The sequence below is a fragment of the Sinocyclocheilus grahami genome, unplaced genomic scaffold, assembly GCF_001515645.1.
Source record: "Sinocyclocheilus grahami isolate Dianchi unplaced genomic scaffold, SAMN03320097.WGS_v1.1 scaffold886.1, whole genome shotgun sequence".
In the NCBI taxonomy this organism is placed as follows: Eukaryota; Metazoa; Chordata; class Actinopteri; order Cypriniformes; family Cyprinidae; genus Sinocyclocheilus; species Sinocyclocheilus grahami.
The window spans coordinates 194,639-218,543 of NW_015506065.1; the positions used below are offsets into that span (position 1 = coordinate 194,639).

General features: G+C 36.8%; 1 protein-coding gene across 1 annotated transcript in view; it reads right to left on the bottom strand.

The window, feature by feature from the left end:
- LOC107563685 (potassium voltage-gated channel subfamily H member 5-like) overlaps positions 1-22,462 on the bottom strand; it is a 114,242-nt gene extending 91,780 nt beyond the window's left edge. The window contains exons 1-4 of the mRNA XM_016248624.1: positions 22,305-22,462; positions 12,389-12,512; positions 8,214-8,320; positions 5,919-6,047 (exon numbers count right to left, since the gene is read on the bottom strand). Of these exons, the coding sequence (XP_016104110.1) occupies positions 5,919-6,047; positions 8,214-8,320; positions 12,389-12,512; positions 22,305-22,377 (433 nt within the window). The 5' untranslated portion in view covers positions 22,378-22,462. The remainder of the gene's footprint in view (positions 1-5,918; positions 6,048-8,213; positions 8,321-12,388; positions 12,513-22,304) is intronic.
- Between the last annotated feature and the right edge of the window lie 1,443 nt (positions 22,463-23,905).

Genomic DNA, 23,905 nt, shown 5'->3' on the forward strand with positions numbered 1-23,905 from the left:
GTCGTGTATTCTGTAAAGAGTCAATCCACTGAAGGTGAGCGTAGTGAGAACCCAAGTGCAGTTTATTTACAGAGTGATCCAAACATCCAAACAATAATCCAAGACACAGACTTGACTTGACTTGACTTGACTTGACTTGACTTGACCAGACATAGCATGAGCAGACTTGACACAAACAGACTAGACTCACCAACAGCGGGTTAAATACGTTCAATACACGACAAAGGCACAATGGGAACATGAAGGCTACTTATAGCAGACAAGGAGGGTCACATGACATGAACAAACCAATGGGGAACAAGACACATGACTAAGACTACCAATCAGAACATGACACATACACAAGGCAGAGAGACATGAGGCAAGGGAAGCATGACACTAACATGGACCATGAAACAATTACAAAATAAAAGACATGGAAAACATGAACATGAAACAAAACACCACATTACAATATGGCACACTTTCTACTGGGATTGTACAGTATTCCTCCACTACTGTGTCCTCCAACCATGATTCAAGCCTGACATATGAATAAAGAGTTCGAACAATCAAATTTTTGGAAGTCCTTTATTGAAACTTTAGAAGAAGAAAAATTCTAAAACTGCAATTTGATGCAGGTGCTGATATTTATATGGCCAAAAAAGTAAGATCAAATTCTTAACATTGTGCTAATGAAATTATACTATTACAGCTATTCTGCTTAATGCCTGCTTTCTGCTTAATGGTTCATCTCCCTGTTATTTTTTTCTATCTGCAGCTCTGAACCTAGTAGATGACTACCCATAAACACAGATTCATCCTTTTTGAGGGCTGCTAACTACGTTCCCTTGAACTTCTACTGGCTAGCTCTCCATTTACACTGGTGTCAATGCCAAGGTCCTACAGTATACATCTGATGAGCTGAAAATCCTCTCCAAGTAACTATCAGATGCTTACAGAAAGATCTGGAAGGATCTCAAAGGGTTTCACTGTTGCCATGGAGCCCATAATCATTGCTCGTTTTTCTTCCCTATTTGCTATTATTTGAAGTTTGTGCCCCTCTGGTAAGCCACCATCAATGAGATCATGCTGATAGGCCAGAGGTCCTCAGAGAAAGAACACATACACTCACCTGTGGTTTAAATGTATGCACAGATCCTTTAACTGCTTGGGAGGAATGCACAGTCAGTACAAAGTAACCCTGTGTGCAATGTGTGCACTGATGCCTAACGGTGCTTTATTATTTCTATGCAGATGCTTTGCATATTTCATTGGACCACCAGTGCAGAGCAGAGCATTAATGACAGGAACACTATTCCAGTGGGATTTTGAGACAGCATACATGGAAACATACATGGACACACACACACAGCACACACACATACTGTACTCTAGCTTTTAGCTGTATCCTCTCCCCAGGGGCAGCAGTCACATGGAATGAAGCTCTGAAGACCTCGATTATACAACTAATTACAAAATACCTGTGATGCAAATAACACTAAAAGCTTCACTAGGTATGCACAATGCATGTCATTCTTTACATTAAAAAACAACAAGCCAAAGCTTGAATTAACAGTTCAATCAAAACTGTTTGATCAAAAACAGTAATATTATGAAATATTATTACAATTTAAAATACATTTATATATGAATATATTTTAAAATGTAATTTATTCATGTGATGGGAAAACTGAATTTGCGGCAGCCATTATTCCAGTCTTCAGTGTTACATGATCCTTCAGAAATGATTTTAATATGCCAATTTGGTGCTCAACAAACATTTCTTATTATTATCAATATTGAAAACAGTTGTGCTGCTAAATATGTGTGGAAAATTTGATAGAATATCACATTTAGAATACAGAATTTTATATTATATTACATCACATTGTTTATTATATATTTTTCACAACCCCCTGGTTTAAAAAGCCAGAGCTTTAGCATTATTAAGAGCCATACATGACACTGACTCTTCAACCCTAAAGGAAACAGCCCATGTACAACTCTTAAATGAAGTAGCAGATGCTGTATAGCCAATCACTCTCATTCCAGTAAGGTCATCAATCATATCATGATTTAAATACATACATTCCACTCCCACCAGAGGAACCATATAAAGAACACCTTTAAATGTATTGCCAATACAGCTGATGTTGCTGTTCAAAGCCCTTGATGCAGGCTTTCCATACCTGATGCTGCACTCTCTCATCGGTAAATGCACATGAGCTATTCATGAAGCAATACTGAATATACACCTGGCAAATGACGTTTAACAAATGCCCCTTTAGAACAACAGATCTCATAACAACAAGCTCACGCAGCACGCCAAGCTATGAATAATCTGATTGTGCTGTTAATATTTATTAGTGCATCGAGGGTCAGAAGCGGCATAGATTAGCATTTTGATAAGGGCAAATAGTCCTTCATTTACAAAGTAATCACTGTAGGTGATTTGAATGCCTGATAGATGCTTAATAAAGTCTGTGGGTCAGTGTGGTGATAAGCAGGCTCATCTATGTCAAAGTAAATATGAGCGCAGTCACCCGTGATGCATAATTTTCTATATTCATAAATATTTTTAAAAAGCTATATGGATATGTATAGCCAGTAGAATTTTGGTTATTCAATGGGGAAAATATAGGCAGTAATTGGTTGAGCCCACAATCATAGTGAAACTGTGATGTTTTCATTGACATTTTCATACCAAATACCATGTAACTGTAACTGCAAAAGCAGGTAGATTACTATGCAAGCACTAATGCTTGATCTCAACATACACTATTAAAAACAGATTCTTTACTGGCATTAATGGTTCCTTAAAGAACCTTTCACATCCATATACTTCTAAAAATAAAGGTTCCAAAAGGGTGTTTTCACAGTAATGCCATAGAAGAACCATCTTTTGATTCCCCTAAGAACCTTTAAGTTAACATTTCTTAAGAGAACCATTTTTTTTTAGTGTGAAGAACATTTAAAAAATATAAAGAACCTTTTGTGCACTGAAAAGGTTCCATGGATGTTAAAGGTTCTTCATGAAACCATTGATGCCAATAAATAACTCTTTTATAAGAGTGTGGTACCTTTCCGTTGCACAAAATGTTCTTTATAGTGGAAGAAGGTTCTTTAAATTATCAAAATGATTATCAAAACTTTTATTTTAGTTCTTTTAAGAACTATTCAGTGTTTGCTACCACAGCTGTCACTAAATGCAGAATGGTAAAACACTAAACCCCAATCTCTGAACCAAATTCTCACTAGCTTTGTCGAATAAAGCACTCTTTCTGCTAAACCTTAAACACGTTCAGGCAGTTAGGCTCTATTTGCAAATCTCATGCACTCTTTTTGCAAAACTCTAAACATATTCTCATTCACTTAAACACTTATCACACTGTGATGCATTTGTGCTGCAAAATGCTAAACACAAGCGGCAAAAGTTAAACACAACTAAAGCACAGTTGTCATCGTTTACACACAACGATTCAAAATTGTTCACACTTGTTTCTAATGATGTGATCAAACCAACTGTACACAATATGAGCCAGTTCAGAGTGCACAAGTGGCACGTGTGAATGAATGATGACACGAGCAATAGATGGAAACAATCTGAGAAGGAGAGGAGGAAGAGTACATGTAAGAAGTAGAAGAAGAGGATGAGGAGAGAAGGAGTAAGGTTTAGAGAGTGTTATCAAGGCTGGATCTGTCAGACCAGAGGGGGTTTTTTCTCTTTGTCTAGCAAAAAAAGACAACATTACTTGTGATGTGGACAGAGTCCTCAGGTGGGACTCAAGCACAAAGACATGATGCTGCTGAGACAGAATGAATGTCTCATTGACCCTGATTTTACAATTGCACAACTTACAGTATTTGAGTGTACTGTAACATGCTATTCATTCAGAGTTTTATTTCACCTTTTTGGCCTTTGCAGTTGGACTGCAGTATTTTTGCAGTATCCAAGTTCTGAATATATATATAAACATTCAGTACTATTCAATATTCAGCACAATACTATTCTTGCAGTATAGGCCTATACAATATATTCACCTTACTCAGTTGCAATTACTATACTTTTTTACAGAATTGCAAAATTGTTTACTCAATACAATATTTTTTTTTCTGTAATGTTCTGGATGCTGTGGTCTCCATTTTTCTCTATAGTGTCTAATGAATGCTCTGTAGTGTTTATTTTATTGACTCATGTGTGTGTGTGTGATCTGAGAGCACCGGTTGATTTTGAGTGCAAGTGAAATAGTTTTGCAGTGATTGTTTGATTTTGATGCAAGAGTCAGAGGTTTTGTGAATTTAGTTTGAGTATGTAGATTTGTGTTTAAGGTTTTGAGAAAATTTGTGATGGTTTCAAGAAATGTGTTTTTAGGAATTCAGAAAAACTGTAACTTCAGCACTGCCTGTTCATTGGATGGCTGTTTATCTGTTCGAGAGTGATACTTGCTGAACTCACTTCCTGTCGCTCTGTAAACACCCACTGACAAGAGTCTCAGTTGGGCACAGGTGCCCTGCCACAAAGTGACAACAGCTGCCATCAAGTCTCTGAGGGGAAATATAAATATGTGTGTGTGTGTGTGTGTGTGTGTTTAAAGAGCTCCTGTGTGGGCTAGGATCACTGGCAAAGGACAAGTGCTTCAGTTTAGCAGTGGCACAAGCTGACAAGGAAAATAGCCACTGGTTTATATGAGATTGAGAGAGAGAAAAGCAGAAAGAGAGTAAATGGTGGGAAAAGTAGGATCTGACAATGCCTATCGATCATAAATGCACATATAGCCTATACAAGTAACATCTATGACTGACTGCAGTGACACCCGGCCATAAGCAGCACTCTCCAACATAAAGTGACAGCTTGTCGCTCTCATTATAGTACCATGTGCTATTGTGCCAAGCGGGCTGCAACACACAAACAGCCAGTTAAAACATATCCAACTGACCTTAATTCAATATTTTTGTGTGGTTCTCCAGTAAAAATATCTAAACATCCTTAAAATAAGATACATTTTCTTGAAATATTATGTAAAATATTAAAGACTTTTACATGTAAACCTCACTACATTTTGTTATCTGTATACTTTAAAAAAATATATAAATAATATTTAATAAAGTAATTAAAGTAAATCTGTTAATGAATGAAGTAATCTGTTTGGAAACATAACAATAGTCAAAATATTACTTTACAGACACATTTAAAAAGTCAAAATATTACTTCCTATGTATTGACATTGTTTTAAGAACATTTTTATTGGAAAACCTAAAAAAATATATAGATTAACCAGTACTTTTCCCCTTTTTCCCAGTAAAAATATCTGAATATCCCTAAAATAAGTAAATAAACAAATTTACCTTAAATATTGTGTAGATTGTATAAACACAATATTTATATTTTTATTATATTTAATAAAAAAAGATGTTAAGGACTTTTAAATGTAATCCTCACTAAATTGTGTTAGATGTATACCGTAAAAAGTAAAAGTAAATAAATAATTTTAAAGTAATAAAGTAATCTGCTATCAGGTTTGGGAAAAATATACTTAATTTAAGATATATTCTCTGACACCTAAAAGTCAAAATATTAGTTCCCAGGTACAGAACATTCCCAGGTAAAAACTTTGAACTGGACAATAAAAGAAAAACAGATTGAAAATTATAAAAAAAATGATGTTGACATTTAAAATTGAATATAATAAAATATTGCAAGGTCTAACAAAATCTCATTGTTCATCCAGATTGCATTTCCTATGCAACCATTTGACAAATGTGTTACATCATGTGGGGTTTTCTTTCAAGAGAAAAGTCAAATTCACAATTTTAAAAAAAATGTAACTGTCAAATCAAGTTTTGTGTGTGTGTGTGTGTGTGTGTGTGTGTTTTAATGCAATTTCAATCACAAGTCTGAAAAATGCAACACTCAAGATAAGATTTAGAGTTCTTACCTCTGGTGGTCTCATCTTCAATGGGCTGCTTGAAGACAGTGATGTCCTTAAAAGTACAGAGGAACAGGACCACTTTATCGTTCTCATTGCTGATGGGGGCCACCTGCATGTACAGCCACACAGGGGTTCCTGACAGCACCGGATGAACACAATGAGAGAGGAGAGAGGGTGAGATGAAAGGAAAGTATGAAAAGTATGTAAAGAGAAGTGAATTGAGGGTTTAAAAGAAGTCATGACCAGGAAGTTAAAAGACATGGATGAAAATGATGAGAATGGTGAGGGAAAGTGAAAGTGGCAGAGAGGTCCAAGGAAGGGAAGGAGAAGAATAAATGATGATGTGATTATTGTGGCGAATAAAAATCGCAGGAGAAAGACAGGAATTGAGAAAAAGGAGGGAGACAGGAAGATCATTGAGAGCAAGGTTTTCAGTTCACCCATATGAGAAATATACTGTGTAACCCATGTGCCTAATGGGTCATTACATTGGAGCTTAACAGGACAGCTTTATCTTATAGAGGCAACATGGGGAGATTTATCTTTATAGTAGCTGCATTAGAAAAATTCAAGAGTGGAGAGGATGCAATTGTGCCCAAAATGCAAGATGCCTCGAGGTGTAAATGATCAAATAACTCAGCAAAGATGTTAAGTTTTTAGGGATGGGCATGAGTAGCCGATGATCGTTCATGATCATAAATTACGTGACTGTTAACAGAATCTGGGTAAGGAGAGTAAGGAGATAAGAGCACACACATACACAGACACAACTCGACAGCTAAACCGAGCGTAACTGAATGGAACAGAACACGGGTTCTTCAGACTCTTTAAAATAACTGTTTTAACTTGTTACAGCGTATCGTCACAATGTAGGATCTTAGTTGTAATTAACGTCAGACTTGTTAAAAATGGACATATGTAAAAAGAATCTTTTAGCATGTGCAAAATTTGTCTCATTGTGGCCAAAATTGTACAGTGTGCACCCAGCTTTTTGTCAAGCAACCTGTGGTGAAAATAGAAAGTGAACCACAGGCCAACAGCGCTAAAAAATAATATAACGCGATGTAACAACCAAACTTACTCATGACAAATATAAACATTACATCAAATATTTAGTATCTGCACAGTTCCCAGAGTACTTGAGTAGACTACACTATTTAAATGCCCAAACCTATTTCAAGTAGGACACTTTTTTTTCATAAAAGTGAGAACGTTTTTAGAGAAACGTAGTGCCTCTTTTGCCTCCCTTTAGCTCATTGAGTTGAAAACTGTGCCATAAAATCGGACACTTTCTGCTGGCTGTATCGACGTTCATGCTGTGTTTGCAAATGAATTAGGTTAGATGTATTATTTGAATTTTTAATGTAACATCCAGACACACTTTTTATTGAACAGGTTTTGTGCTGCTTGATATAGTGCCTGTATGTAAAAGAAGAAAGTTCAAAATAAGCAATAAAGTGGGGTCTATATTTTTTATCACTATTATATTGATTAACTTAACACAATATAACATTATAATCACACAAACAGAGTTTTTACAGTTATAAAAACACAGATTAGTGCCAGGAATGAAAAAGAGGCTGTGATGATTGAAACTAAGGTGCGTTCAATGAATCGTACTGTTGTTTAATAACATATTGATTGTTCACTGATTAAACATCTTTCTGGGAAAAAATAAAAATAAAAATCAGTAGACAAAAACTCCACAAACTAGTTTTTAAAAAGTTCAAAAACTCCACAAAATAGTTTTTAAAAAGTTCAAAATTATATGGTCTAGGACCTTTATACAGTGCGTGCTATTGTAAAGACTGTAATTCTATCCATCACAGCCTAATACATTGTAGCCAGACAAAAAGTTTTAACCGATATGCACTGCTTCAAGTCAGACACAATCGGTTTGGGCAGGGCTGCTTGAAGTCGAGCACACTTAAAGTGTTTTCACTGAGATCTTACAGTAATAATAAAAGTCACATAAGAGGAGGAGGTGCCTCCACATCGCTGTGATTGGCTGATTATGCTGTCAAAATGATAATGCCCATCAATGTTCACAGTCAGCCCACAAATCCACATGAATGGCTAAAACTGGTAGAAATGGGCAGACTGCAAACTAAACTGAACACTACACATCAAACTAAACATTAATATATATATATAAATGGGAAAATTAAGCCATTTTCTTAAATAATATTCATTCATTTCAGGAATTCAGCATCCTACATCGACACAATTGCATCTCTGTACTTTCACTTTTCCACTAGAAACAGCAGGCACAGTGAAACAATTGTAGCTGGGAATACTCACTGTTCTTCTTATAGAGTAGCACTTCAAAGCAATTGGACTCATAGTTATCAAAGGTCTGTCTGACTTTGTCTATTGTCTTCTTGTCTGTCAGCTCGCCGTACATGAAACTGCCAGGGGGACAGAGAGACAAAGGATGAAAAGTTGAAAAAAGGTTATGAGAATGAGAGAAGTGGGTGGGAAAGGGAGAAACAGGTGATGAAAATGAGCAAGACAAAGAGAGCAGAAAAAGACAAAAAGAGACTTAGGGAAGTGCGCACACCTGTGTGCCACACACATCCGCCCAGCAAACTCTACCTTGTCTTTCACTGTCAGTTTAACTCACAGAGTGTGCACAAGGGGCAGTGGCTGATGACACGGGCTATCAGTTACTGCAGCCACTCTATTTAACATGTGGAGGCTGGACAAACAGTAGATGCTGAGCCACACTTCCGACATGTTTTACCCTTAAAGGGTTAGTTCACCCAAAAATTTAAATGCTGTCATTAATTACTCACCCTCATGTCGTTCCAAACCCATAAGACCTTCGTTCATCTTCGGAACACAAATTAAGATATTTTTGATGGAATCTGAGAGCTCTCTGACCCTCCCATAGACAGCAATGGTACTACCACGATCAACGTCCAGAAACGTAGCAAGGAGATCGGTAAAATAATCCATGTGACATCAGGGATTCGTTTTCTACGTTGTTTGTGCTTTGATTTGAACGAAAACAATGTATCCGTGTGATGCGGCTGACACAGAACAACATACGCTGTTTGCATTCAGTGGATACTCTCCAAAATGGTGCTAGGGTGACGCGGAGGAGACAAATTGTTGAATAAAGTGTTTTTTTTTCTTTTGTGCACAAAAAGTATTCTCGTAGCTTCGTAATATTACGGTTGAACCCCTGATGTCACATGGATTATTTTACCGATCTCCTTGCTACGTTTCTAGATGTTGATCGTGTAGTACCCTTGCTGTCTATGGGAGGGTCAGACAGCTCTCAGATTCCATCAAAAATATCTTAATTTGTGTTCTGAAGATGAACGGAGGTCTTACAGGTTTGGAACGACATGAGGGTGAGTAATTAATGACAGAATTTTCATTTTTGGGGGGAAATATCCCTATAAGGTTAAGTAAAAGGAAGGCAACATTACATTTGAAACAGTTCAGGAAAGCAGCAAAATACAAGGTATTCTTGTGTTTTTAGTGACTGAAGTTCTCATAAATGTTTGCAAATAAGTTGGCGACACTGGGGTTCAAAAGTCTAAGACCACATAGAAAATCTGGCAGTCAAATTATAATTCTAGCCTGGAAAAATACAAGAGGTTTTTTTGGGGGGGGGGAATAAATACAACATATTTATAATTCTGTCCTATTTTTTTTAATTAAGTAAATTTGTGACAATGATCATTTGAACATCTTTGTACAGTCCTTAGTTCATGCTGGGAGAAATACAGAAAAATCTGAAATTCATGTTCATTTTCTAATTCAACTTTTCACTTGTTTGGCTGATTATAAAATTTGCAATAAAATTGTGCATCAAATTTAAAACAAAATGCCAAATTGAAGCATTACAAGTGGTTTCAGACTTTTAGATAATACAATTTAATAATGATAACAAACATAGACACTCAGAAAATTCTTTAAATTAACATTTTACAAAATATTTAAATAAAAAATAAAAGACAAAAATGTTCAATATAAAATGACAAAGCTGTAGTGAAGTGAAGTGACATGTGGCCAAGTATGGTGACCCATACTCGGAATTAGTGCTCTGCATTTACCCATCCAAAGTGCACACACACAGCAGTGAACACACACCCGGAGCAGTGGGCAGCCATTTATGCTGCGGCGCCCGGGGAGCAGTTGGGGGTTTGGTGCCTTGCTCAAGGGCACCTCAGTCGTGGTATTGAAGGTGGAAGAGAGCGCTGTACATTCACTCCCCCCACCTACAATCCCTGCCGGTACGAGACTCGAACCCACAACCTTTGGGTTATGAGTCCGACTCTCTAACCATTAGGCCACAACTTCCCAATATCCTTTGTAGATATTGGAATTGACAAAGAAGAGTTAAGACGTGGAATGAGAATGTGTGGTGGATCATTTTATGAGAGAGCTTGTAGCATAAATCTGCATGATTAGGGATTCCAGTTATGAGCAAACAATGAACAACGTCAAGTGTGATACAAGTAAGACTTTATTAACTACATAAACAATTAAACTAGTCTAACATACTACATAAACACACACACACACACGCATACAGTTGGTATAGGAAAGGGTTAAAGCTTAACTCAGTAAACAGGAGAGAAAATAAGAATATGAAGTTATGGACCCATTTGCATATTCAGCAGATCTACCGCCTGAAGGAAACATCAGATTCTTAGTTCAAACACACCTTTGTAAAAAGGTGCAAATGATACCTAATGTATCAATTAATAAGACTAAGTTTGATACTTGCACGTCTCGTCTGTCTGAAAGAAAGGCTTGATGCAGTCCAAAGGTTCAAGTTGATCTTTGCTGAAGTTGGTTGATGAAAAAGAACCAGTTTGAGTCAGAGAATCTTGGTGAATGGAAAAGTCAAGGCCGAAGCCTGGCACGTACTTCGGGTGTCCTGGAGCGTTTGCGCACATCTTCATCTTCTCAGAATTCAACCAAACCACCGACTAGGGGTGGGTCACTGGTGTGAGGCCTTTAAGGTCTGAGAAGATTCACGCCTCTCAAGATGGGCTTGTCCAATGAGAAAGGCCGGAATCTCAAGTGGGAGTTTTGAGATACTGGGGAGTTTTTATGACCCTTTGTGTGAGGGCATGGTAATTTGCAAATGGAACTTGAATCAAAATTATTAAAAGATTCTCAGGACACTAATATATTGCCTATTTACCAACATATAATATACACTCTCGTTTAGATCACCAGAAGACGAATTCGTAGATACTAAACATGGTAGGATTACATATAGGCAAGATGACAGGAACAAGTGGTTCCATCATAAGCCTGCATAAAACAGTATAAAATATCAAAGACAACATACACAATGACCTGAAGGATATGTGTGTTCATTCACAGAAAGGTTTTTCTATGAATTAATTAGAGAAGAGTCCATTTCTACTGTGCATTGTGTCTCTTCCTATGGAAAAGGTAGTGCTTTTCTCTACTTCGCATTCCTTTGAGCAATAAAACCAGTGCTATCAGCCGTGGTTGCCATGGAACCTGGTGTCTCTCTGAGGTGTTAAGATGCATTACGGGGGAAGGGTCCATAGGTCCTCATATGGCTTGTTAACTTAGGGGTGTTACAGAGTATTTGTTAAATATAGCAAACAAAATATATATTGTGTGTTTGATTGGTCCAGATGCTACACTACTCAGAGATTTGTAGTTTCAAATCCTCACCCTTATTGCTTTAGTTGACAAAGGCTTGTGCCAATTCTACCTCTAAAATTCCCCTTGAATCCTGAGTCAATCTGGAGTCATATCACAGTCTGTAGGCAGATCTATATAACTGCATGGAGGTAGAGCCAAATCGCTGCAGTTGGTATTTCTATTTCTGCTCCGATGATTGGCACCTTACTGAGCATATTTAGCGCTAACAAGGTGTTCAGTGATGGCTCAGGAGAAATGCGCTCTCTGAGTGGCTAAATAGCACACACAGATTCTACTATGGCTCAACACAGCTGAACTGATGTGAGAAGTGTGTTGAAGTGGTGTGAGAAGTGTGTGAGAAGTGTGTTTTAGCATCATTAACTCATTAACTCAAGCAGAGTAAGAAAATGACGCTTCTGTCCGTAACACTTCACCAAATCATTAGCGAAACATCCTCAATTGTCTGATGAGTGAAATTAGCAGAAATAGCGGTCAGTTCTCACTTGAGGAAGACAAAAAAAAACAATAATAAATTATCAAATTCTGTCCTTTCTCTACTTCATATTCTGCATTGCATCAGTTTAATAGATTCAGCTTCTGCTATCCGAGCATAATCCCTCTGGAAAAGTTTGTGAGACTCTCTTTTCGTATCCAAAATAATGTAATTCTGTGAAAACACATAATTTAGTTATGATGCACACTAATGCATTTTTGGATCCTGCATGCCTTAGCCTGAAAAGTTGCGAATATAAATTTGAACCACATCACTGTCTGTCCTTGACTACTGAATAAGGACAGGGTAAAAATAGACAGGTGGGAGAGCCACTCACCTGCAGGTGCTGCTCTTCTGCATGACCTCTGCCCTATGGTAACCAGACAGCTTGCAGAATCCGTCATTACTGTAAACTATAGGCCATTCCACGATTTGCGCATTCCCCAACAAGAAACTTGTCTCTGCAATCAAATATAAGAGATGGGACGAGAACACGTTTATTAATGTGCATAAATAACTAATTATTACAGTATATTTAGTGTTCATATTATCGTCTGGCACGTCAGTTTAGCCAAGTTGTATCTGTCACATGTTTGGCTGTAGTAAGGAATTGCACAATAAAAGGAAAACATATAGGAATAAATTTTAATAAACATCTCACAGGAAACACGTAGAGAAACAATCAAACATAAAATTTAAACTTAGACGAACAGGGATGTCTATCATGTCTGCATTCACAGGCTGACGTCAAGCAAAACCCCGCCCCCTCTCTCCTGAACTGTCAGAAGACATCCAATCGGCCCGAGAGAGAGATCCGATCGGTTATCCAGATAGAGAAGTCGCTTGATGTTGCCAAGTGTAAACGCGACATGTCCTGATTGACTGATGATCCGATCTGCTTGATTGGAACACAGCCTTAATCTAATCATCTTAGATGACCAGACACCTTTTTTCCAAAGGTTAAACACTTCCCTTTCAATGGCAATTTGTTGAAAAGAAAAAAGACTTGAGTTTCAAGCCCTAATTTGTACTCCATTTGTGGAAACTGCCTCAGTTCATTCTTTCATTTGACAAATTGAACTGCAATGCAGTCTTGGCATCAATGTAATTGATACACGGTGGTCTAGCCATAGCAGGTGGGTTAAAAACCTGAACACTGTTCCTGTGAGACTGTGCCATTAAAATGACCAAGTCATCCTCTCTAGTCTTCATTAGTTTTTTAGTGAGGCTAAAGACAGCTGACTTCAGCCTCCCAATGCAGGTATAAAAATAGACAGGCAAAGAGGACATTACAGCACCGGAAACAAAGCAAAGCACAAATTGTTACAGAAATGTCTGTGACAATACAAATCCTTACACACATAAACGCAACCACAAACAGAATCATCTTTTCTCACACACACACAAGGCTTTTATAATGCAGCAGAGCTACAGTTCTCTCTGGACACATGCAGTCCTTCCCTGAGGAAAAGAGAAAGAGAGAGAGAGAACGTGGCATTTGACACAGCCATTAAAAAAGGTGGCCACTTCTCTCTTTTATTGAATAGTCTCCATTATCTTTCCTCCTCCTCCTCTTTCAGTTGGCCTCCGCAGGACCGGTTGAAAAGAGAAGCGGAAAGGATAAAGTGAAGTGCTGTCCCCTTGAGGAAGGAGAGCTGAGACTCATTACAGTGGTCTCCATGCCATGGCCCCTGCCCTCGGACCAGGGGCCAATTGCGAGGAAGTGCTCCCTGAGAATGCAAAAGAATGAGATCCTGTTTGCAGATCGGGGCTCGGTTATATGATAATCATGTAATGCTGTCACTGATGATATATCGCATTCTCAGCCAAGACAGCACGTTCAGACTAATAAAGTCTCTGCCAAGAAGTCAAGCATTAATAACTAATATAGAAAAGGAGCTCAGGCGAGTGGAGCAGGACCATGTACAGTCACATCCACAGCATAACCAATACAGGAAATTCTATGAGTGGAATGAATGGTGGTGCAATGAAAGTCATTGTAGTTTATATGTTTTTAATTACTTTTTTCTATTGATTTTTTTTTTAAATTTAGGTCTATTTCTATTTTTTATTTACTTCAGTTTTTATTAGTTTTAATGGAGCCCCTAAGGGGACGTAGTGATGTATTTCCATGCTTTTGTGCAAAAAATTGTGTTTACTCGTAACAGGGCTATTATAGTTAATAAAAATAAAATGAAATCTATTAAAAAATTGTTACTTGAAATAACATAGAAAAAATACAAAATATAAAAATAAAGATGTTTTAGTTTAACTTGATGTACTAAAATAACTAAAACTTAAGCTAAATTAAATTGAAAAGCTATATAGATATATTTAAAAATAAAAAGCAAAAAGTCATTAATTTGGCAAAAAAAACACAATATGTTTATAAAACTTTAACAAAATTAAACTGAAATGAAAAATATAAAAACTAACTCAAAATATTAATAAAAACTATAATAGTATCTCAATGATCCTAAAATAATACTGGTTCACAAAAGCATAACATTTATTTATTATATACCATATATCCAAAACTAAACATGAATTTGTGGCCATTTTTATTTTATTGTATTTACAGTTTGGGGCTATGAAAATGAATTTTAATTTAGTTTCTGTTTTTCCCAGTAAAGTTTTTATTTCAGTTAACAATAACAACACTGGCTGCAATAATGAAAATTATAAAACAAAATAATTATTTATAATTAAAACTTATATGGACAAAAATTGTTGAAAAATTCTTCAAAATCTCTTTTGTGAACTATACCTTATAGAATTCAAAGACTGCTTTATAAAGTAATGCAATACACAGAGCACAGATGCACCCCAAGGCAAAAAGAGCATCAATTTCACAGGGCATAAGAGGACACAGCTGTTTTGTCTGGCAGCATGTAAAATCAATGGAATATTGAGACTAGAAAGACTTTAATCTTTATAATCTCACTTGAGGCAAAATGGATTCGAAAACGGTAAAACTCAACTGTTTAACTCTAGGTGAGTTGGAAAATTTGCCTATTTTCAAAAATAGTGGAGTGTTCCTTTAAATAACATAGAACAATAAGCTTGTATTTGTTGTATTTATTCATCTTTGTTAATATTAGTTGATAAAAATACAACTGTTTATTGTTAGTTCATGTTAGCTTAGGTCCATTAAATAATATTAACATATACAACTTTTGATTTTGATAATGTATTAGTAAGTGTTCAAATTAACATCAACAAATATTAATAAATGCTGCAGAATTATTTTAACTGTTAGTTCATGTTAACTCATGTATAACTATGTTAACAAATGAAACCTTATTGTAAAGTGATACCAAAGAATTTGTCAAATCAACTACAGACTTGTTTAACAATTTAATAATTTTTAATTGTCATAATCTCCTTCATACACAACTTATGTAAATTACTGTAAGAAAGGGAACATTTGGAAAGGCAAAGATTTATTAATATCAAATGAAAAAAACACAAATGTCACTGATGGTAGCAAGATCTAATCTGATTGGCTGCTAACTTCCATTTTCTGATATATATTTCAATAAACATGCTCCTAAACGCTACATGAAAGCAAACTGTGGTTGGTTGCTTCAGGCAGTCTTATTCAGTTAAAGTTTTAAGCTCTTGGTCACAAAAAGCTGCAACAAGGACCAAGTGCTGATCTTATGCCACACGTCAAACATCTGACTAGGCAAGACTAAAATAATGTAGACAATCAATAAACACACAATAAGTGTGTGAAAAGATGATCATCGCACAATGAATAACAGCAATAGCATAAGGTCAACAAAACCCAAAACAATACACTATCCACACAATTTATTCATGCTGCAATGCATGATGGGAGCTTGCATGTCAGCAATATTGTTCAATATAAATCTGTTTGTTCTGATGAATCTCTCAGACTAGTAGCAACAACATTCCAGGGGAATATTATTGTTTTTATGTAGCAACAACATTCCAGGGGAATATTATTGTTTTTATGTAGCAACAACATTCCAGGGGAATATTATTGTTTTTATGTATTCAAAGTCATTCACATTTTTAGTAGTCTGGGGGAAAAAAGGTTTTCCTTGACATTTGCAATGCAGTGTTCCAACAAGAGAGACAGGCCATGATTCAGATTCAAAACTTTCAGATTTGACAAAAGCGGGAAGTAGATTTATAAATTGCTCTGATTATTAAAGTCTGTGTGTAAGAGTCTCTGCTGTCAGACAATTTGTGGCCTTTTCTCTGGCTCCATCACCTCTCGTTGTCTTTCTTTATCTCTCTATAATTCTCTATTCAATTACAGTTGACACTTTGTGTGTGTCAGCATTTGACTCCATTACTTCCAGCAAGAGGAGAGATGTCCGCGGCATGCATTAGGAAACAACCACTGCCAATCTCCGGCCAAAGATCCTACCTTAAACAAACGGCTTTGAGGATAGTTGTCGATTCAATCTCAAGCGCACAGTTTAGAAATTCCAATATAGAGACGGTTCAGACAGGGGCAGATGGACTTTAAGATCTCCTGAGGATCAGGATTTCCTGATGTGGCTTTGAGCCTGAGAAAATATACTGCCGTTCAATGGTTTGGGGTCAGTAAGATTTTTTTTCTTTAATTTATGCTTTCATTCAACAAAGATGCATTAAATTCATCAAAACTGACAGTAAAGACATTTCTATCATGAAAACTCTCTGAAGATTTTATCATGGTAATGGACATGACAATGTTAATGTATTTGGTCTTGGCGGAATAGATCTGCTACGCTGCTGCTGCTAAATTGCTGCTACTGTTGGTTATTGCTGTTGTTGTAGATTATTGTTGCTGCTGCAGCTGCAAAGCAAGTACAGGAATTTACTACTGCCAATACATATGCCGATATGTTGCTGAGCGTATTTAAGACATACTGCTGCTGCACAGGTAGCTTATTCAAATTCGAATTTATTTGTATAGCGCTTTTCACAATACACATCGTTTCAAAGCAGCTTTACAGAAAATGCATGTGTCTACATTACAATTTAGAGTGATCTGTTATACATATACAGTATAACAACCCGTAGCAGATCTATACAGGTGGAGCTGGGGAAGGTGGAGTGTTTCAGAGGAACACTGAATGTGTGCTGCTAAATGCTCTAGTGAATGCTAACCAGCCATTTAAATGTAAAACAGCAAGCTCATTGGCTGCGTTTGCAACATGAACCAATCAGCTTGTGCCAAGTAGTTTAACGCTGTGAATATCATCAACTTGCGTTAACGACACATCAGCTTGTGAACTTGGCATTTATAGTACAAAAGTTTAAAGTATAGTACACAAAAAAAATGTTTTTAGCTTCCACAAAAATATTAAGCAGCACAATTGTTTTCAATACTGATAATAATAGTAAACGTTTCTTGAGCAGCAAATCATATTAGAATGATTTCTGAAGGCTCATGTGACACTGAAGACTGGAATAATGGCAGATGAAAATTCAGCTTTGTCATCACAGGAATAAATACCATTTTAAAATATATTCACATAGAAAACAGTTATTTTAAATTGCAATTATATTTCACAATATTACAGTTTTTACTGTATTTTTGACCAAATAATTGCAATCTTGGTGAGAAAAAAAAAGACCTTTCAAAAATCTTACCGACGATTTGGAATGGTAGATAGTCAGCGGCACTGTTCTTTTTCCTTGACTTTTAAAAGTTTAGTGCGACATATTTGAATTGGACATGACCGCAAATGATTTTGAGTCATATGGATCATTTTATAGTATTTTTATGATGTTTTTTGGCCTTTTTGGATCTCAACAGATGTGGTCCCCATCTATTTGTACTGGGTATATTCTAAACAGTTTCTACAAATCTCATTTTGTGCTCCCCAGAAAAAAGTTTGGAATGGCATTTTGTTTGTTTTATTGCTTTAAACTTTTTAGTTTTAGTTATATGCTAATTCAGTCTCCATCAGTAATCAAGATGAGAGAAAGCAAAACAAAACAGACAGTAGAGCTGGTGGTGGATTTTCATACAGCTACCCTCCAGGATGGAAAAACAGAGATGGTACAGACCCACAAAAACATGGAAATCAATCAAACAGCAGACTGGACTGGACTGACAACACAGCAATGCTGTAGCAGAAAGACCAGGGAAGCCTGTACTTTCTGAGGGGGCTGTCAGATACATTCTACCAATCTTATAGGCTAGAAAAAAGATGGTGGTGCAACTGGAGTCTGCAATAAATGAATCCCCAAGTAAATGCTCCCATCAGTAGGCCTGGTGCCATTAGGAGGTACAAAGTGTCTTTCCTGCACTCATCTGCATGTTACTCCTGGTGATCACTGCAATGAGAAGTAATGACATTGAACAAGCACAACCATACTTCTATTTTTGGATCTATTAACATAACGCATTCATATTTTTCAGTGTATGTGATGCTATTGCTTGGTATGTATTCTTGCACTGTCTACGTGGAAGTATGTTGGTGCACCTGCTTCTCGGTGAAAGGATGACTACAGGGAAAGTGGAAGAATAAACAGATCCTATTAGGATAAACCTATATTTACATGGAGTACACCATTCTTAGTGTCTGTGATCTTTGTGAAAACGATTTTATGTTGGCCAATATGGATCCTAAGCAAGTAAGAAAGACAGAGCATTTCCAGTTTAGATACACATCAGATACTGGTTCCCTTTGGTTTAGTGAACACAAAACACAACCAGCTCTCCATTCTGGTAAACTGTGGTTAACGTAAGGTATTACTTTCATTACATCTGTGACTTTCTAATCTGCATTCATATCTCATCACATGTCTCTGGCACTAGTCTTGTGATTTCCTTAATGGTATTTTTGTACTGTTGTGATGTTTGGTTCTCTCAAAAGTTTAATTTTACCACGGAAACTTGGTAACTTTATCGATTCTTCTAGCTTCCCTTTAATTGTTTATTGCTAATGTATATGTTTGTACTCAGTCTCATTTATTTTATTCCTCTTTTTAACTGTATTTTAAAATCCCTTTGCTGTGTGTGTGTATTTCTCTCTTTGAGAGTATGTGTAGCGTGCCTGTACACCTTACAATGTGACAAGCGTTACAAAAGAATAAGCTGAGGATGGCCGGGGGCAGCCATGCTCAAACGAGCCATGGTACATTGCATAAACCCCATACGCAAATTAACAGTTCTAAGGAGGTAAAAGAGAGAGAATAAATGAGTATAAGAACGGGAGAAAATGTATAGTACTGCATACTGAAAACAACAACAATAAAAATAAAAATAATAACATAAAAAATAGTATAATTTTAAAATAATAATAATAAGAAAAAAACACTGGAACCATTGCATATATATGCAATTTATATGCATGCAATTTATCCTCTGAACTGTCAGCCTTCAATGCTAGTACAGTATAGCTGTCCTCAATATCAAAAAGTGCTTTTGAAATCATTTAATTTCCCAGTCAGTGAGAACCCTGCTGTCATTGATTAGCCAAACATCAAGCTGACTACAAAAAGTTTCTCTAACACACTAAATCTCAGCACAGTTGTTTCTCTACTTACATAAGAAAATTGGAGGGAAATATGCACTGCTTTTGCTGTTCTAACAATGATATGTACAGGTAAAAAGCTTTATGAAATTTTTGACTTTGTTTACCCCCCAGCTGTGTGTCTCGATTCCCCTAAGTGGGCTGGCAAAACTCAAACAAACTCTGCTGTCCGCAAACAAAGGAGAAGACCTACAGGGAGGAGTTGAGTTGTAAATGAGGGACAGAGACACAAAGCCTCAGAAACTCCTACACCATTTCAACAGCTGCATTTGTGGAAGGCTTCATTATTTTGAGGTAGACATGCTGCGTATGGTGATATAAGAGGTATATGAAAAACAAATTGCTTGAGCAATTTAAAATCTTGATCGAATTATGCTCAGAGACTGGATAATTTTTGGCTATTACATAATTGACAATAATTCAGAGTTTTGATAGCATGGCTTATTATGCCCTGTTCAACTTTCCTGCCAAGTGCAATTTAAAGCCTGTGGGTGTTTCTGTGTTTCAATGAAAATGACAAAGGTGGTGTTTTTTACTTTTCGTTTTTTGAAGTCAAACCAAACCACGTCTAATCTTTCTGAAAAATATATTATTTTATACCTTACTACCACTAAATTCATAAAGACCTTTCATAAAGACCTTTCATAAAAATTCATAAAAGACCTTAACTACACATCCTTTATTTACCACCTGCACACTATTGGCTTTTTATAGCTGCATAATCAGATTGTAAATAATTATCAACTCTACAATTCCAAAACGTTTCACAAGGAGAATTTTGGAATGCTCATCATCCATACATTATTTATTCTTCACTCCTAAATTTTAATTTGTACCACTGTCAGCATGGAGCCTCAGTTGGAGCTGGCAGCTCATTGGCAGCATATCGGCACAGGCTTTAGATACATTTTTAAATGTACCTTGGTGAAATTGTGGGAAGGAAGACACTAACCTTGTCTTTTAATAACATGCAACCTCTCATTTTTATTCTTGACAGGCAATACATACTTCTTGACTCCTCCTGACTTTATCTTTGACTTGTGCCTTGTACTGATGGCTGTAAAAGTGTTCATTCATCCAAATATAGAATGCATGCACTTAAATAGGAAGTTATTAGTTATTAGTTATTAAATTAGTTATTTAAAAAGCCTATGACAAGAAAACAAATGTAAATTTAAACGCAAGAATCAATTATCCAGCCAATTCAAGATTCTGTCAGCATATTTGAATTAGTAATGGGATGAGGGGAGGATATCCAGAAACAATATGAGATCTGCTGAACAACTTCATCTGCACTAGAATTCGAAATTCTTCCACTCACTGCATCACTTAAACATTAAAATGATCACAGTGACAGTGGAGCTCACAGAATACAAATATTAGCATCTCCTTACTCCAATGACTGATTAGAATTTATAAAAAACAATGTGGAGCCTTTTTTTCTCAAAAGACGCAAGCTCTGCGTCAGATTTAGTAAAGAGTGTGTGGGAGATCCGGAGACCTTCGGAGGTCAGAGAGCTGCCCACGGCAGTTGTCAGGGCATGGTATTATGAGCTGAGAGAGCACCACATTAGCACATAAACACACACAGTTCATTAGAAAGAACTATCTGGTCTTAATGTATACAAAAATACCCAAATTTGTGTCTCCAACTTTTAAGTTTGTGTATTTATGTGAAACCGAGAGAAGAGACGTTAATAGCTTTTGATGCAGTAATCATGTGTGACCTCTGCTGGTGAGGTCCATTTACACAACCTCCTACAGAACCTGTGGCAGATTCACATGGAAAATGTATGTGAGACAAAATGACTGCAATTCACACCACAGGCGCCACGCCTTCCATACATGAGAAGATCCACAGCAAATTTTTGCTATGATCAAAAATAATTTGATGATGCAAACACCTGAGCATTGAACATGCAGATAAACCCAGGATGATTCTAGAGCCTCTTTGACTTTGGATATTAGTAGCTAATCATAATAATAACAATAATAATAATAATAATAATAATATAAAAATATAGAAAATAAAAAATATACACTGTTAAAAAGTGATTACACAGCATAAATACATTTTTAAAAATACAAAATATTAAAAAATATATATATTATTTATAGTCACATATCCATTTAACCACAATAAACTTCATGTAACAGTTTAAATATTTGGTTTAAAGTTGAACAAAAGTAAGCTAGAAAGGTTGTTTGTGTGACGAAATAGTTGTTTGTGTGACTCCACACACAAAAAAATCCACGCATTTTTTTACATGCGTCAATTGACGCAAATAAACGTTTTGAGATTACGCGAGATTCATCCCGACTGTAGGTTATTGATGTCATAAAATAATCAAGTCTTACTGATGCATTAATACATTAATGCTGATAGCCTAATGGATAGCAATAGTAAAGATAATGTTTTGAGAAGCGATTGAGCAATGTGTTGTTAACTGTGTTTAATTACTATTATTAAGGTAATAGAGCGATCAAGTTTAGCTGTTTTTCTGTTTTGCAGCTCTCTGTTTTTAATGTTTTATTAAGCACTCAATAAAGAAGATTAGCCTATGTAGAAGTGACTTTAGGTGCGTCATATCTAAATATTTAATCTTACTTTGATCAGAAAAAAATGTAGGTTTCCCATTTTTATGGAAATAAACTCACGAGCTTGACTTTTACGCATAATTCTGGGCACAATTAAAGTTAGAAAAAAAGTCAGGTACTGCAATCTGAAGAAAGCGATTATCTTACCACTTGAGCGACGGACAATATTTTCCAAAAAAGTGTTCTGTGGTGCCACCAGTCCTCTTTTTCCCCCGTGCATTCTGCGGCCGGGCAGTGTCGGTCAGGCTCGCGGACTTGCTGGAAGCTGGTCGTTAAAGTGATACAGGCGGGATGGGAATGTATCGGTGGGATGGAGAAGATCATGGTAACGCTGCGCTGCGCTGTGCCTGACTGGTATGGGTCCTTTGTACCACGGAGCGCTCGCAGTTCTGCAGGCTCCGCGCTCCCCTGGTTGGCGCCTGCGCACTCGCGAGCAGTAACAATTAAAAATTGACTGGCACAGGAATCTCGAGCGCGATGCCCGGTGCCATGGAGATGCAACACATGCAACAGGTGGTGCCTTTCGCGCGCGAATTAGAATTAAATTTAATTTAACAGTTAAAGTGAGTTACTATACAACACATGGAAGGTTCATCGTGAATATTTTATAAAACTTGTTTATTCAACAAATTTTCACATTAATTAATATGAGGTTAAAGTGCATTTCATCACGAGAGTACCGCCTTATAAAAAATAGGAACACTGAAAAAAAAATCATAAATCAAAAAATATAGGCTATATAAATTAGGCTATTGATTATTGAATTATAAATCGGGAAATGAATGTTAGCTTGAAAAACGAATTTGCTGTTAGCTTGATGGTGATTGAAAGAAAGAAAGAAAGAAAGAAAGAAAGAAAGAAAGAAAGAAAGAAAGAAAGAAAGAAAGAAAGAAAGAAAGTGAATGAATGAATGAAAATCCAACTCGTGCCATCCTTCTCTGTGGCGCCATATTTTGGGAAATGCAGTTAGATTAGCCCCTCCTGTGCCGCTGGAGTCCCCTGTCTGAGTAGGCTGTGGATAGAGCCCCTATTGTTCCCAGCCCACTCCTGCCTAATATGGAATTCGCAATGAAACCAATGATTTCCTGACACTGACGATGCGTAGCGCGTAGGGGCGAATGTGGAAAGCTGTTTGGAGTACGAAGGAAATAAACCGGTGCCACAGACAAACGGTTTCGAGGTCGGACCATGAACATGTAAAATAGGCTATCGGAATGCAAGTTGTAGGAGTTCTCGTGAGTTTTCATGAAACTGCGGTCGATGGCGGGGGATTGTTTTGGAAGAGCGCGCTAAAGCGTGGGTCACCTACTTGCCGGATTTGCCTGCGCACCGTTCGACACGCCAACTCGAGTGTTTAAACTCTGGTCACACGAAGACTACCGTCTCAAAGACTGAGATTTCTCGTCGACCGAAGACTTGGCTACCTGAGGAGAATAGCCTATAGTTTCTGGACTTGTCCAACTATCATGCCTACTCTCAGCTCGAAAAGTCGGCAGAATGCAGTGGAAGCGGTTGAGGATAGAGGCAGTAACAGAGATCCTCTCGATACTGCGGCCAAAAAGATGTTGAAATGTGTTGTGGTCGGCGATGGAGCTGTGGGCAAAACCTGTTTGCTGATGAGTTACGCAAATGATGCTTTTCCCGAGGAATATGTACCCACTGTATTCGATCACTACGCAGGTAAGATGTTTTGTATAAAGCGCTATATAAATAAATTAAGGTAAGATGGTTTTCAGCTCACAGCATTC